The sequence below is a fragment of the Neovison vison genome, chromosome 5 (genome assembly GCF_020171115.1).
Source record: "Neovison vison isolate M4711 chromosome 5, ASM_NN_V1, whole genome shotgun sequence".
Classification (NCBI taxonomy): domain Eukaryota; kingdom Metazoa; phylum Chordata; class Mammalia; order Carnivora; family Mustelidae; genus Neogale; species Neogale vison.
Window position 1 is genome coordinate 135,420,102 of NC_058095.1, and position 16,637 is coordinate 135,436,738.

General features: G+C 40.4%; 1 protein-coding gene across 5 annotated transcripts in view; it reads left to right on the forward strand.

Moving 5' to 3' along the window:
* The window catches only part of LMO7 (LIM domain 7), a 207,636-nt gene that overhangs the window by 92,031 nt on the left and 98,968 nt on the right, over window positions 1-16,637 (forward strand). For all 5 annotated transcript variants that reach the window (XM_044249894.1, XM_044249891.1, XM_044249890.1 and 2 more), the window contains exon 4: window positions 575-644. In XM_044249894.1, coding sequence (XP_044105829.1) covers window positions 575-644 — 70 coding nt within the window. The remainder of the gene's footprint in view (window positions 1-574; window positions 645-16,637) is intronic.

Below are 16,637 nucleotides of genomic sequence, written 5' to 3' on the forward strand. Positions count from 1 at the left end.
AAAAGGTTATTCTTAGGCCCAAGAGAACTAGATTATAATGAAAGAGATTCTTAACCTGGCTCTTGGAACAGAATAAAATTCTACCTTTAACAAATGTGAAACTATTTTTAGGGACATGGCTTTGAGTATAGCAGTTTCTATAAGGTCTGAGAGGACACTCACTGTTGTTTGGGGTGTTTTTTTTTTTTTTAAGATTTTATTTATTTATTTGACAGAGAGAGAGAGAGAGAGAGAGAGAGAAAGAGATTACAAGTAGGCAGAGAGAGAAGGGGGAAGCGGACTTCCTGCTGAGCAGAGTCTGATTCTAGGTTCAGTCCCAGGACCCCGAGATTGTGACCTGAGCCGAAGGCAGATGCTTAACGACTGAGCCACCCAGGTGCCCCCAGTGATGTTCTTTTTACTCTGTTACTTAACTTGTTTTTTTGGTTGTTTGCCTTTTATTGGGCTCTTGGCTCTGAATCACATATGGGGGATGGACTAGTGGTATACATGATTTTTGAAAATGTTAAAAAGAATACTAAAATGATACTGGCATTCTTGTAATTGCATATGTTATTTCTTTATTTACTTTCAGTTTGGTTAATAAACTTAAACCTGGTGTCATTAAGAAGATCAATAGATTATCCACACCAATAGCAGGTTTGGTAAGTAAAAAATTATCTTCAAAACTGGATTTCTTTGTTTTCAAAATGTAAAAAGATGGGCATAGACTGGTCCTCTTATCTGGAATTATCATAGAAATTGGGTTTGGGGTTTCTTGCTCAGGAGAAGGTTTTTATTGATGTCCTCCTATATCTTCAGTTCTTTCTGTTTCCCTTCTGCTGGCAGACTTTTATCTTGTTGTTGTTGTTTGTTTTGTTTTTGTGCCCTCAAATCTTATATATCTCCTTTCTTAGCTTATTTCTTCTGCAAATTGCATTTGTTTATGATCACCTTCTCTCTGAAGCTCAGCCCTGCCTACTTTGTTTGCTAGGTGACCACACTTTAGGGAAACCTAGGTGTTTCCCAGTTGTTACATTTCTGTTGCTTCATGCTTAGGCATGAACCTCACTTAGCCTGCAGATCTTGGAGTGTATTTGCAACATGTTTGCTTTGTATCATAGATTTCCCACCAGAGTTCTAGGTGGTATTGGGTAAATCGCTATCTTCCCTTGCCTCATTAATACTACCTATCAGATGACTGTGGGATAAGTCTCTAGATCCATTATCGCTTTAAATTGGGATTTTGTGATAGGGAGGGAGACAAACCATAAGTGACTCTTAATCTCACGAAACAAACTGTGGGTTGCTGGGGGGAGGGGGGTTGGGAGAAGGGGGGTAGGGTTATGGACATTGGGGAGGGTATGTGCTTTTGGGTAAATTGGAAGGGGAGATGAACCATGAGAGACTATGGACTCTGAAAAACAATCTGAGGGGTTTGAAGTGGTGGGGGGGGTGGGAGGTTGGGGTACCAGGTGGTGGGTATTATAGAGGGCACAGCTTGCATGGAGCACTGGGTGTGGTGAAAAAATAATGAATACTGTTTTTCTGAAAATAAATAAATTGGAAAAAAAAAAGATAGTGTCAGTATTCTAAAAAATAAATAAATAAATAAATTGGGATTTTGTGTATGAAAAATACTTCACACTGTCATCATATACTCTAGTGGATCAATAATAATTGAAAGACCAATAACAAGGTGGGGCTGTATCTTTGAAAAAAAGTAGTTTATAATTAAGTATACATGATGGGTTATTTTCAAAATGTTAGCAATCCCTAAGAATCAAGGCTGATGATAGGAGTCAGTCAAAAAGATTTATTTTGTAAAACACTGAAGTTTAACACAGCTACTACCTGGAGTTTAATATATGTGTGTGTGTGTGTGTATACACATATATATATGTGTGTGTGTAGTATGTATATTTGTATATATATAGTATATATATACATATACATACATATGTAATATCTTTGGAGTAGTCTAGCTGGTTATATTTGAGAACCTTCTGTTTTGTCAACCATGTGTTTGCATATATCAAAGGCATGAAGGATAGCAATAGAAAGGTAGTAGTATCAAGATTTCTGGATTTGCAGCTGGTATAAAAATCTTATTAAAATTTTGACAGGAGTAAGTTGGTCACAGGTTTTGTATTATTGGAAAATATCTGTTTAGAAGAAAGGGGTAGAAGAGTTTTAGAGCTTTTTTCTTTGTAAGATCAATTACAATTTTCTTTTGAAATATAGAATATGTATAAAGTTTCCAGAGCATTTGGGCTCAAATATTAATTCCTTCTTTCTTACCAGGTTATTTCTGTTCCATTTCTGTCATGACATGATATTTTTATTGGTCTCAAATTTGGTTAGGTAAAAAACCCATCATGTATGCATGTATCATTATATGAAGAGATGTGTGTGTGTGTGTGTGTGTGTGTATGAATGTATAGCAATATTCATACATGTATGATTTACTTCCAGTAATATAGCAAGTCAGAAGGTATTATTTCAAGAATAACATTAAGAAATTTGGTTTTTGAGTCTTTCTAGGATGAAACATTCAGTTTAATGAAAATAAAGCCTTATATGAAAATTACTTTTATGAAATAACACCTGTGAAAATTAAAAGTTTGAATCATATTGAAAGTCTTTTCAAGTGGCTCAAGTTATTCTTACTTTAATGCTTAGATTTTGAATTGCCATTTCTTGGACCAATTACACACATGTGAAATGAAATTAGCCTTTGATTTCAAATACCCCACATATTTGGAATGCTTGAACTGTGGTGGTTTGTTGTTACTGGCCTCTAGAGGTTTTATTCAATCTTCTGATTCTATGATTAGATGAAAGCCAAATATATTTTATATTTAAATCCAAACATCTCTCCAACGATTTCTATTTCAAGCATGGAGATTCTATCTGATTTGGATTTTATCTCTAGACACTAAAATGAAATGTATTTCCGGAATATTAAATGGGATGATTTCCCAAGTACAGGACACTGAGCATTTTCAATGGGATGTAGGAGCATAAGAATAACCACAGTTGCAGAATTGGGCTATAATTTGTTTGAAGTTGTCATCATGCCTCATTTGACTCCTTCTTCCCATACTTGTGTGTCAGGATGGTTATGTCAAAATTTCTTGAAGCCTAGGGGTGCCTGGGTGGCTCAGTGGGTTAAGTCTGTGCCTTCAGCTTAGGTCATGATGTCAGGGTCCTGGGATCGAGCTCTGCTTCGGGCTCTCTGCTCAGCGGGGAGCCTGCTTCCTTTCCTCTCTCTCTGCCTGCCTCTCTGCCTTCTTGTGATCTCTGTCCATTAAATAAATAAATAAAAACTTAAAAAAAATTATTGAAGCCTCAATTTGAGGTGTGTGTTAGAGCTCCAGGATCTACCTGGTAGGGTTGTCATATGTGGATAGAAAAAAATTATGTAGGTAGTCTGACATACAGATACTCAATGAATGTTCTTTTGTTGCACATTAATTTTTTTTTTTAAAGAATTTATTTATTTATTTGACAGAGAGAGATCACAAGTAGGCAGAGAGGCAGGCAGAGAGAGAAAGGAGGAAGCAGGCTCCCTGCTGAGCAGAGAGCCCGATGCGGGACTTGATCCCAGGACCCTGGGATCATGACCTGAGCCGAAGGCAGTGGCTTAACCCACTGAGCCACCCAGGCGCCCCTGCACATTAATTTTTAAACAATTAATTGAGTGCCTACTAGGTCAAGAACTTTTCTAGCTTATTGGGATATATTGGAGGAAGAAAGACTGATAAGGACCTTATCCTCAAAAAGCTTACATTTTAGTGGTGGAGCAGGATCTAACAAATAAATTAGCAAATGAGCAAGAAAGCACCAGATATAAATGTGCTCCAGGGAATTATAATAGACTGACATTTGGTGAACACACCTGAGCAGTTGTAGTTGGACTATGATGATTGACCTCTAAGAATTCCTCAAGGAATATGTTAGAAGACTTTGTTTTTGATGTGTGTAGAAGATAAAAAACCCCGAGCTGGACTCTTTATATGAGTAATTTCTGTGTTCACAGCAGCTAACACAATGACTGATAAATTTGGAGGTCAAAGATTTTTTTTAAAAGATATTATTTACTTACTTAAGAGAGAGAGAGAGAGAGAGCATACTCCCAGAGGAGAGGGAGAGATAGACTCCCCACCAGGCAGAGAGACTGATGCTAGGCTCCATCCTAGGACCCTGAGATCATGACCCTAGCCTGAGGCAGACACTTCACCGACCTAGCCACCCAGATGCCCCTCAAAGATTTTTTTAATGAATAAATGGAAAAGTTTTCCATTGTGAACAATAGTAAGCTCCAGAATTAAATCTTTGAAGGGATAGTGTTAGAGGTTGGATTGTGCCTTCCCCCAAACATAATATTTTGAAGTCCTAAACCCCAATACCACAGAATATGACCTTATTTGTGAATAAGGTTGTTGCAGATGATGTACTTCGGAAGGATGAGGTCATAATGGAGTAGGGTGGGCCCCTAATCTAGTATGACATCCTTAGAAGAAGATGGCTCTGTGAAGACAGATATACCCAGGAAGAATGCCACGAGACAACAGAGGGCTGGGGTGACGCCTGTATACGCAAAGGGAACCAAAGGTTGCTGGCAAGCCACCAGACACTGGAAGAAGCAAGGAAGTTTGCTTACAGCTTTCATAGAATCGTGGCTTTGCGGACACCTTGATTTTGGACTTTTAGCCTCCAGCTGTGAGACAATAAATCTCTGTGGTTTTAAGCTACCTAGTTTGTGAGACTGTGTCATAGTAGTGCTAGGAAATTAATACAAATAGGTAAGTGTTTTTATTTGTTTTTAATTTAATACTTGCTTTTTAAAAAACACTTTATTTTGAAACAAATAGAGATTCACAGGAAGGGGTGGGGGGAAACAGTACAGAGAAGTCCTCTGTGCCTTTCACCCAGTTTCCCCCATGATAACATTTTGCATAACTGTGATACGATAATAAAACCAGGAAATTGACATGGGTACATCCAGAGACCTTAATCTGATTCACCCGTTTTATATGCAGTTAATGCTTTTTTAGTAACAAAGAGCAGAGATGCTTTCAGACTAAGTGAGATAAAGTGTTTTATTTTAAGGATTTTCAGAGGACTCTGTCATTAATTTGGTGTGCAGCCATAGATATGACAGTCACATTCCACATGATTACTTCTTTCTGCCCCAGTGCAAACAGGAAATGGTGTCTCTCAGTTGAGGTTCCCAGGAGAAGAATCCGAATGGATCAAATTACCTTGTCTTTCCAGTCTACGGATATCACAGGTCACTGGCTAGCTGGTGGATGCGTTCCTTGAGAAGAGTGTCATCTTGGCCAAACGGGCTGTGGTTAGGAGTGTAGGTAGCCTTGGGGTCCCTGAGTTCAGGTGTGTAGTTTATTCAATATTCTTTTAATATTTTTACTTATTTATTTGACAGACAGAGATCACAAGCAGGCAGAGAGGCAGGCAGAGAGAAAGGGAGGAGGCAGGCTCCTAGCCGAGCAGAGAGCCTGATGCGGGGCTCGATCCCAGGACTCTGAGATCATGACCTGAGCTGAATTCAGAGGCTGTAACCCACTGATCCTTCCAGGTGCCCTCAGGTGTGTAGTTTAAAGAGGGTTCTGTGGATGAGGTTTCTCTGGTGTAGATAACATTAAGTTAAATGTAGTAAGAATTATACAATTTCTATGCTCCAGGCCCTGTTTTCCATCACTCCCTTCTTACTCTCTTTCCTTCTGCTAAAACTTTTATCCATTTCATGTCAGTTACTGTATTTAGCTTTGAGGTCAAGGCACTGGATTTACTGTTTGTAGATGGACCTATGTGAAGCACATTGGATAGCCTCTGAGCAATGACAATCCGGAGAGAGGCGTTTAGCTGATTTAGAAATACACTGAATACATTGCTTGGAACATTCATATTATTTTATGAAGGTTTTGTCTTGGGGAGATATTAACCATGTTCTCATAGATAGAGATACAGTTTTTCTCGTTGGACTAAGTTTTAATTTTTAAAGAAATACATTTTTCTCTCTTTTTTATTCTTTATATTCTTTACAAAGCCATGCTAAAAAAAAAATCTCACACAAGAGTTCGAGTTTTACAAAAAATTAGCCAGTGATAAGTGTGGGTATATTCAGTTTATTGAAACTCAAAACTAAAAGTTGATTTGGGAATTCAAAAACTCAACCTCAGAACAAAGCCCTGAGAAATAAGCAAGATATCCTGATGGTGAAAAGAGCCATTGAACCAGAATAATGTTTACCATCAGATGTGTTAACGTGCATGAAATACAATATGTGCAGAGAACGTCAAGGAAGTTATTAACCCTAAGACTTATAGTTGTCTTGGACCCCTGATGATTTAATTGTATTTACTAAAGCAAGATTACTCTACCGTGGCACCCCTGACTATCGACATTTCGGGCCCAGTAATTCCTTGTTGGGGGGGTCTTTCCTGTGCATTGTACAATATTTAGTAGCTTCCCTGGACTCTACTCACTAGATGCCAGTAACACCATGTTCCCTTCCCTGAAATTATGACAGTTAAAAATGTCTTCAGACATTGCCAAGGACCCTGATGAGGTAAAATCATCCCTAGCTAGGGGCCATGGAGCTAAAGGGTTAAGAAAGTGAACACTGCCCCTTCACATGGGCTGGTTTGCTTACTGAGTATAGATTTGAGAGATCTACTTATGCCTGCCATTTCCATTGCAGTTTCTCTTAGAAAAGCAATGGTGTTCTAGAAAATTTGGTTTGAATCATTTGTTTGTTTGAAAGTTTGTGTCTCTTAGTGGGCTTAATAGAAAAATCTTCTTGGTGCACCTGGGTGGCTCAGTCAGTTAAACACCTGACTCTTGACTTTGGCTCAGGTCATGATCTCAGGGTCGTGAGGTGAAATCAAGCCCTGTATTGATCAGGGAGTCTGCTTAAGATTCTCTTTCTCTCTCCCTCTGCCTCCCTGCCTGCCCCTGTCTATCTCCTCAGCATATCCACACTTTCTTCCAAAATATGAGCTGAATTTGAGCATCTTTCCTCTAAAGGGTTACTCTTTCAGATTATTTTTGAGACTGTAGAGACTGGGAAGGTTGTCTCCTCATTCAGGAACGCTGTAGAATGCAGGAAATGGGCAAAGATGCCAGCTAGCTTAAGCTGTTGATGTGTCAGTTTCTCTTGTGTTCTTAATGGTTACTTCAAGAATTACTTCAAGAAATAATCCAAGTCTATGGGCTCCATTCTTACTGCCATTTTCAGAAGGTTATTAGTGGTTAATGTTCTTGTGCCTGTGTAAAATTATTCCTGATTCATCTTTACTCTCCTGTGCACTTGGGTGTCAGCAAAGTAGTGTGACCTAGTCTGTGCCAAAAATCACTATTGAAACATCTAGTTGTTCCCTTCCAGCAGTAATAGAAAGTGCACTAGGAATCCAGGTTTTATCAAGTGCTTTTAAAAACCCACTTTCAGGCAGTGACTATATGTAACCTACTCTTTTTCCCAGGACAAGGGGAACAAGGGGGTTGGGAAAAGGGAGGCTTGTGGGACACTGAGCTTGTGAGCTCTTTTATAAGTAAGACCAAATGTGAGACCTCAAGACAAGCGTGTTTTCAGGGAAAAATAATTCAGGGTAAAAGCTCACTTCTTTTTCCTCTTCTTTCCTATCCAAGTTGAAATATATAGGAAAAATGAATATAATTATTATTTTCATTCAAGGGTGGCACTTTTCTGGTTAGGAGGCAGGAATAATTTTGTACGGTTGAAATGAAAATATTCAGGGAACATTAGAATGTGACTTGGATGGGCAACCAACCCATGCTTTGCTTAAAAGATTAGTGACAAAAGGTCATTCTGTACTAGATCAAACTCAGTGTGTGTTTCAGAGGGAATAGCTCTCTAGCTGGTAATAAACAAGATACATTCATGAATGTATTTTGATGGTGATCTATATATAACCTGGTAAAAAGCAACACCGTGGAGAGAGGTGGGAAGATGGTATCGTAGAGCGCATTTACAATAACCATTTAATGCTAAGATCAACAATGTCTATTTTCTGTTCTTGTATTTTATTGCTGATTTGTTTGAGATCTCCACCAAGCACATGTGGGAGAGGCTTCCACCAAGTGAAATCTTTCTGATTCACTCATTGTTGCTGTTTGATTGCATAGCCAGTGAGAACAGCATTCAGGCTGAGCTGACTCTGGCTGCAATGCTCCCCATCTCCAAACGGATGGGGGACAACATTGAGGTCCCCTCCTATAACACTACTTCTGCCTTCATTCTTACTTAATCTTCATGTTCTCATTTTCCTCACAGTTGATAACTAAGAAAGGCTAGGTAGTTTATAAATGACCATGTTTTTCAATGATTGTTCATTTCTCCCCTATCACTGTATTGGAACAGTTTTGTAGATGTGGAATCAGACATTAGTGGTTTATTGAGTTAAATGGTTTTTTTCTTTTTCTTCCAGTTCCTAATAGAGACAGGGAGAGGTTAAATGATATTAGTAAACTTGACAAAAATTGCTCAGTTGTGGTTTCAGGATAAAAACTGCACTAAAGAAATCTTTTTATTTCAAAGGGAGGGTAGACCACTATTACAAGTTGTATAATTATGCCGTAAACAAAAAACTTTAAACTTTTTATTTTTCTAGTTTGTCAATCTATTTTCTTTAAAAACAGAACACCAATAACAAAAACGTGGAGTGCTTTTTCTTCTTAATGAAGTAACAGGAGAGTACTTTAGTGTTGCCATTATTTAATGTATTCTTACACTTATGAAGAGATTATAGCATAAAAGCTAGCCATTTACTAAAAATAAGGCCACTTTATGCATTGAAAAATGATATTTTCCGCAGTTGTACTTTAATTTTTTTCCAGTGTATATTGCATTGGAATTTCTGTGGATCACCATTAGTATTTTGAAATACTTTGGTGTTATCCAATAATTAAGTCGAGAAAACAGACTGAATGGGCATTATGCATTGTCTGTGTTCTAGGTAACAAATAGTAGATATTAAATATCCAAATGCCTTAATACCTCCATATAAATGACAGATAAATAAGCCAATGATGACTGAGTTATTTACAAAGAAATTTTAGGTGATTTTCTCAAGAGTCTGCTTGTCTCCTTACTTCTAACTCGCAGTAAAGATACATATCACCAGGAATGGAAACCCCAAATCTTGGTGTCAATGTGTAAAGTTGTTTCCAGTACCGTCATAATGATGCAGCACTGTACATCAGGAAACTCCTGTTTTATTTTGAGCCATAATTTCTTAGTCATGGCATTGGCACAAGTTTAAGAGCACTTCCTTAAAGTTCCAAAACTTGTTTTTAAATCCAAGCTGAACATATGCCAACTGTCAGCCTTGAGGGCAACCTTTTAAAAAAACATTAATGAATTAGAATTCCTAACGCAACAACATGATTAACTTGTAGAGTCAAAGAAAAATTGATTCAGAGTAGGATTATATCTTACATGATAGTTTTATTAAGATACTAAAATGCTTGGAACATCTCTCTTTAGGGACCTTTTGTTAATGTAGACAGTGGAAACATCAAATGAGATTAAGTAAGAAATAGAACCCAGGTGTCAGGCTGGTATAAGCACATTGGTCATTTAATGGTCTTTGGCCCACAACTTTCTCTCCCTCCCTAAAAGTATTTATTGAACACCTACTATATACCAAGTACTATTCTAGGAACTTGGAACACAGCCACAAATAAAGCACAGAAAGTTCCTCCCTAATGGACCGTAATCAATAGGTCCCAATAATAACCTGTAAGGTACTAACAGTTGTCATGCAGAATATATAATACCTTGTCAGTTGCCAATAATTACACTGAAAAAATAAAATGAATGGGTAGAGAGTGATTGAGTGAGTGTATGAGAAGTGTTTCAGAAAAGGCTCAGTGATATCTTGTTCCTGGAGTTGACATTTGGTGAGGGACCTGAATGAAGTGTGAAGGTGGGGAAAAATATGGGGATCATGGGACTTTTTGAGACAGAAGGAAAAGAGGGAAGATCAAGGCAGGATTAGGCTGGTTCAGGAAAAGACTGTGGGTCTGGATCTAAGTGAGGCAGATGGGGTGGGCCAGGAAGGTTGTATAGGCTTCATAGGCTTTGGGGAGTAGATCACATTTTACTCCCAGCATGATGAGAAGCCACTGGGGACTTTTGAGAGCGGTTTAATTTGTTGTTAGGATCACTGGATGCCTGTGGTAAAGGATTTACATATCTGTGAATATACTAAAAATCATTGAATTGTACCCTTTATCTTATGATTTCTATGTGAATTATACCTCAATAAAATGTAAAAATAAAAAATCACAAGTAGCTGTGTGAACAATGGACTGAAGGAAATCAAGAATAGAAGCAGGAAGGCCAGTTAAAGAACAGTTTTGGTAGTTGTAATGATTAATTTTTGTCTGGCTTGACTGACTATGGAGTGTCCAGATACTGGTTAAACATTCTTACATTATTCTGCATCTGTCTGTGAGGGTGTCTTTGGATGAGGTAAACATTTGATTCTGTAGCTTGGGGAAAGCAGATTGTTCTCCCTAATGTGGATGGGCCTCATATAATCAGTTGAAGGGCTGACTAAAACAAAAAGTCTAATGCTCCTGTGAGCCAGAGGAACTGCTACTGCCTGACTGCATGAACTGGAACATTGGTCTTTCCCTGCCTTTGGACTTAGACTAAAACACTGGCTTTTCTTGGGTCTCGAGCTTGCCAGCTTTGAAACTGGAACTTACTTTCAAATGGAACATTTCATTGACTCTGCTGGTTCTCAGGATTCTGGACATGGACTGAAAGTACACCGTCGGCTCTCCCGGGGGTCCAGCTTGTAGATGGACAGATCATGGGACTGCTCAGCCTCCATAACCATATGAGTCAGTTCCTGCAAATAAATCTCTTTCTATAGATATATGTATCTTGTTGTTCTGTTGTCTAGAGAACTCTGACTAATACAGTAGCTCAGGCAAGCTGTGATGGTGACAATATTGGGAATGGAGGAAATTGTTGGAAGACCATATAGCTCTTGCTCATGGGTTGACAGAAAAGCCAGGGTCTTTGCATCAGTAGTTTTTTGATATAATAAATAAGGAACGAGAGGGTCAGTGAAGGGAAAGGAAGAATCAAGGGAGAAACTGGAAATTGAGGCAGTTTACATAAGATTGCAGATTTATAAATGTCAAAGTGATCAGTGCCAATCTTAGATATTGTTCCTGACAACATCATGAAAAATATGATTAAAGTGATGGTTTGTGATTATTTGTAAGAAAGAAAATAACACTAGAGACTAGCCTTGTCCCCTGCAAACAGATGTTTACAGTGACATATTCCTGGGCTGGTCCCATGGAGAGAGCAGGCAACCAGCTAGAGTTCATAGAATGGCTCATGATGGATTTTGTTTGACTTCACTGTTTTTGTTTATTTCTAAAACTTGAGCCAAAATTTGCATACCTTTAGATTTCAGATAAAATCCTCATCTCTGGCTTCTCAGTGAATGTGGCAACAGCAGGCCTGCATTCCCACAAAGCAAGCATTAGATGGGGTGTCCCGTGGACCCGATGGGAGTCTCTGCATTGCTTGTTCTCTGGTCATTTCCCCAACGTGATGTCCATTTTTTTCATTTATGGTTTATTCAGTCATTTTACCAGCCTTTCCCTTTTAGACATGTCTCCTTTCCTGCAAAATTTCTGTTGGGGTCTTGGTAAGAGTCAAGACAGAGAAAAATAGACCAGGTAATATCTGTCGGTGAAATCTTAAGTGGTTGAATAAAAATGCTTAATTTTAAGGAGGTAAATGGAAATCCATGTAAACATGGAGAGAAGTTTCTGCAGTTTGCCTTAGGACTTTGTACTTGCACTATTTTCATTTAAAACAAAAAGGATGGAATAAAAACATGGGGAAAGTAGTCCTCTTTGTGGACACTGGAAGAATAAGGTATAGTTAATGGACTGCATATAAAAATTTGCAAGTTAAAGTGATCGAGAGTCACCAGGGTCCAGCGGTTTTATATTATCTGCAAACTCAATCATGCATTTTATACCTTTATCCATGAAACTTCCTTTAATAGAATGACATGACTTTCATTTCAGATTCTTCCCATCCACCTTATTTTATTCCAAATTTCACTAGCCTCCTGACCCATTAAAACTCACTGTTCATCTTGCTGTGAACTGTGATGTCATTGTGAACTGGTTGTTGCTCAGTTAGCCAATGGTGTGTTGGATGCCACAATGTGAAGGACCCGTGGCCTGTAACGAGAAGTAAGGTCCACTTACCACTTGCTATAGCCTAGAAACCGCCAATCACATGTCTATTTCCTCGGTAAATGTTCAAAATCACTGTTACAGTCATTTGCCAAGAGGGCTGTCGTTGGTGACCCAAGTCATTGTTAGTGACTTGGACAGTTAACCACATCTGGAGTCCTCTTTTGAGTTACACGTGTTTCATCTTGAGAAGGGAAGACCTAACAAACAGGAAACTGTCTTCGAGGAAGTGTGGCAGTTGTTCTAGGAGGAATGGCTCCCCATAATGTCCACGCTCTAATCCGCGAACCAGCCAGTGTGTTGTGGTGGCGGCACATTGGGTTCCAGGGACGACTGAGGTGTAAATCCGTTGACTTTGAGATGAGGAATGGATCAGGATTATCCAGGTGGGCCCATTAGAATCCCGATGGTCCTCATAAGTGGAAGAGAGAGCGAGAATTAGTTGGGTGGTGGTGTGACAGACTCAGGCTGATGCTGCTGGCTTTGAGGGTGGAGGAAGGAGCCTCTAGCAGATGGAAAAGATGAAAGAAATGGATTTTCTCCTAGAGCCTCCAGAGGAAATGGAGCCCTGCCAACACCTTGATTTTAACCTGGGGAGACTGATTTTGGACTTCTGACCTCCAGAACTCTAAGACAATAAACTGGTCTTGTTTTCAGCCAACGACTAGTGGGGATGTGTTTCCCTCATGGTGAAAACGAACATGGGGGTTGAGAGCATAGACGCAGGAATTAGACTGCTTGAGGTTTGAATGACCTCAGGTTCATCACATACCTCTTAGGCCTCAGATCCTTCATGTGTAAAATGGGAACAAAAAGACTTGGTATGATATTTTACTGTGAATTGGAGATAATTTGCATAAAGGGTCTCAGCATGCTGCCTGGCATACAGTAAGAACTCGGTGAATGTGAACTTGAGAAAAACAGCTGTTCAGCGGAGGGCCCGTTGGGACGACAGGAGAACTGAAAAGTGTCACAGAGGGTCAAGGGGTGTTGAGAAACCGGGGCTATCTGAAGAGAAGATGTGAGGCTGGGGCAACGTGCGGCGTGTCTGAGGCAGGAGAGCTGTCTAAGTGGCTAAGGACTCCCGTGGGAGGAAGGCTGTAGTGCGCATGAAGTAGGCAGATTTAGGATCAGTGTTTTACAATGACAGCGAGGGAGTCTTTGGACTTTTTTTTTTTTTTGACATAGAAATGATGAAAAGTGAGTCAGCCTCATAAAGCAAGGAGTCCCTGGGGCTGGGAAAGCTAAAAGAAGGGCTGATGATCCAGACATGTCCCCTGTAGAAGTGACGCTCGGAAAGCAGGTGGGAGCAGCCGTGCTGAACGGAGTGCGGATTCCCAGCCCGCTCTAGGCTCGTACTCCATGTTGTTCTCCTTCATTAAATGTACTTCACTGCTTCGTATAATGTGTTTTGGCATCATCATGACATGTTTCTTTAAGCAGTTATGTATTTGTTTTACTTTGGAACAGAGAGCATGGATAATTTGAGGACAGAACTTTTTTTTTTTTTTTTTCTTTTATTCCCATTTTGTCCACTCACTTTTGGCAACCACCAGTCTGGTCTCAGACAGAAATTCTTAAGCCTCTATTTCAGCATTTTGTGTCCCTTCCCTTTCCTTTCCCCTCCCTCCCTTCCTTGTCCTTCCTTCCTTCCTTCCAACAGAGTAGATAGGTTTTAGAACTCTTTCATTTTTGATGTATAAAGTTTAATTCGAACACCATGGAAGACCATACTTAATCCATGCTGCAGTTCGACAGAGCCTGTTGCTGCTTCTGTGAAGTTAATTGTAACCCACGTTGATTAGCATTTCAGTAACTAGCCCTTCAGCAGAGCACGGTCCTCATGCTTTTGACCTTTCGCTGCCCTAACTTGCCAGGGCTCGGTTCTGCCTCTTGGTATGGTTCCCGCTCCTCCTCTGCCAAGCAGTGCTGGAGAAAAGCATGCTGTGATTTATCATGTATAATCCCCTGGGCCCTCAGTGTCACTTGGCAATTGCTTCTAAGCATTCCTAGTTGGTTCTTACTCCTGTCGTCATATGTGATGGAACTTGACTGCTCTCCTTGTCCTCGAATCCTTTGCTTTCAGCACACGACTGAGGCTCTTTGCAGAGAAGCAGCAAAGGAAAATGTGCTGTGTACTTACCTCACAAATAACCTACTGAAGTTGGGTCTGTGTGTTTTCCTACAAACTGTAATTATCCCATGCAGGGGTTAGTAACACAGCTTCCATTTATTCACTAAGCCACACATAAGGAGATGACGTCTCTAATAATAAAACTCGTGCCACTGATCAAAATTGCAACCACACCATTTCCTTCATAGAAACTACATAACCGAAATGCACATTTGGGTGTATCGTCGTCACTCTGTGCTTGGCAGTTGCTTTAAAATAATTCTGAATGGTCCCAATGAGTATATCACAGGAATGGAATTTGGGTACTTTTGGGGATGACCTAATGATGAGCTCCGGAATCACTAGGCGACCGCTGCTCTTCCTAAGGAGAAACACTGCTATCAATCCTAGTTGGAAATATTTTCCTTATTTTGTTATTTTGCCACAAAACGATGTCTATGAAGATTCGAATCCCCTGGGATTTTCTTAGCACGTGGATTCTGATGGAGTCAGTCTGGGGCGGTGCTCGAGTCTGCATTTCTAACCGGCTCCCAGGTGATGCTGATGGTGTGTGGATCCCACATCAAGGACCAAGAGGCCGGGCCAGCTGTTCCTAGTTGTGTTGTGAGCATCTCCTGCGGAGTGACTGTGTGATCCCTCTGCTGATTCCGATGTGGCCCACTGGGGACTGCTACTCTAACATAGAGATTTAGGTTCGGTTTCTCTGCCTCAAACTGTGGTTACAGCCTCTTGGTTGTTGGCATATACTTCCTAACTTTTTGTCACTGTTAACTCTAGGGACAGGAGATAGGGGCTTTGGTGCTATACTGTAAATAGAAAAGGAATTGAGGTCACCAAGCCTCTTAGCCTTCGACTTAATTAATCTGCACCCCATGTGTGCTCAGGGTCAGAGGAATTGGATGATGTGCTCCCTTTTTAAATAAAAAACTCTTGCTTGAAGTAGGCATAGAAACTTACCGGGAATAACAGACCAGAGTGAGCATCTGAGGAACGTTTGGGTCATTGATGGGGCCCACTTCCAGGTGACATCATTCCAGCACATTGGTTTAAGGTGGTGACTGTGTGGCCCTTGTTGCCTCTACGGTTATAGCCCTGAGCACCGTTTTACTCTTTTTCAGAATCGGTTAGGATTTTGGTCTTATTCAGGGCTTCTGAAATAGGTCTGAAGGTGAAGCTGAGGGTGAGGCTGTGAAATCCTTTAAGATCTTGGAAAGATCTGAAGTAGTACCTTGGAAGTCTGTCCTGGCAAGCTATAGGGCTTCTAAGAGCAGAAAGCGGATGTCCCTCTGTCATCTCTGCAGACCAAGACCGAGAAGGCTTCTCTGGTGGGAACTTGTGGGTGTGGCTTTTCTCTAAAGTGTTTAAGTGCAGTAGGATGCATCACAGTATTGAGGGAATTGGATTTGCAGAAGCAAATACTGTAAAAGTAGAGTGAAAAGGACAGAGGATGACCAAATGAAAAGACCTTTAGTTCCCCCAGCCTTCACAGGGAGGAAGCGGACTGGAAGAGCTACATACCTGCAAACACAAGCTACTTCGCAAGGAAGTAAAAGGTGGTTGTGAGGTGGAATCACCAGTCCAGAGAGGGAAGTGGAAATCTATGGGGTGTTTGCTGGCCTTGGATCCTATGAAGGACCTTCCAGTCTATGCCTTGCGGAGTTTCTGTGGATCAGTGACTCCTGTGTACCTTAATTCCTCCACACTTTGAACTAGAATATGTCTAGAGGTTACCCTACACCACTGTATCTGGGTGTGTGAGGGAGGGTAACTGGTCACTTTAGTTCACTGATTTTCACCTTGAGAGGAACTGTGTTCAAGGGCTATCCTCAAGGATCTGCACTTGAGGAGCCGCGTGTAAACCTGGATCTGGTTCAGATGAAATTCCAAACTTTGAGCTCACCTTGCAAAGGGGTAGCATTTCCAGGACTTTGGGAAAGAGTTCATGTATTTTGCATGTGGGAGGGGCATAAATCATTGGGGCTAGAGAGTGAACCAGGGTATCTGGTCCTCAAAGATCCCACTCCTGCTCTTTCTGTTCTTATGTGGTCCTCCCTACATTGAAGAGGGCTGCCCTATGTCACTGGCAGGAGACTCAGGAAGTAATGATGTAGAACTTGGAAAGATAGACCATGAGACACTACAGCTGCCATCTTACTTGCTTTTGGATCATTCATTCTGTCCGGCAGCCTCATAGAGAAGTGTGTTTGGTAAAGAACGCAGGCTTCCTGCCAATAACCAG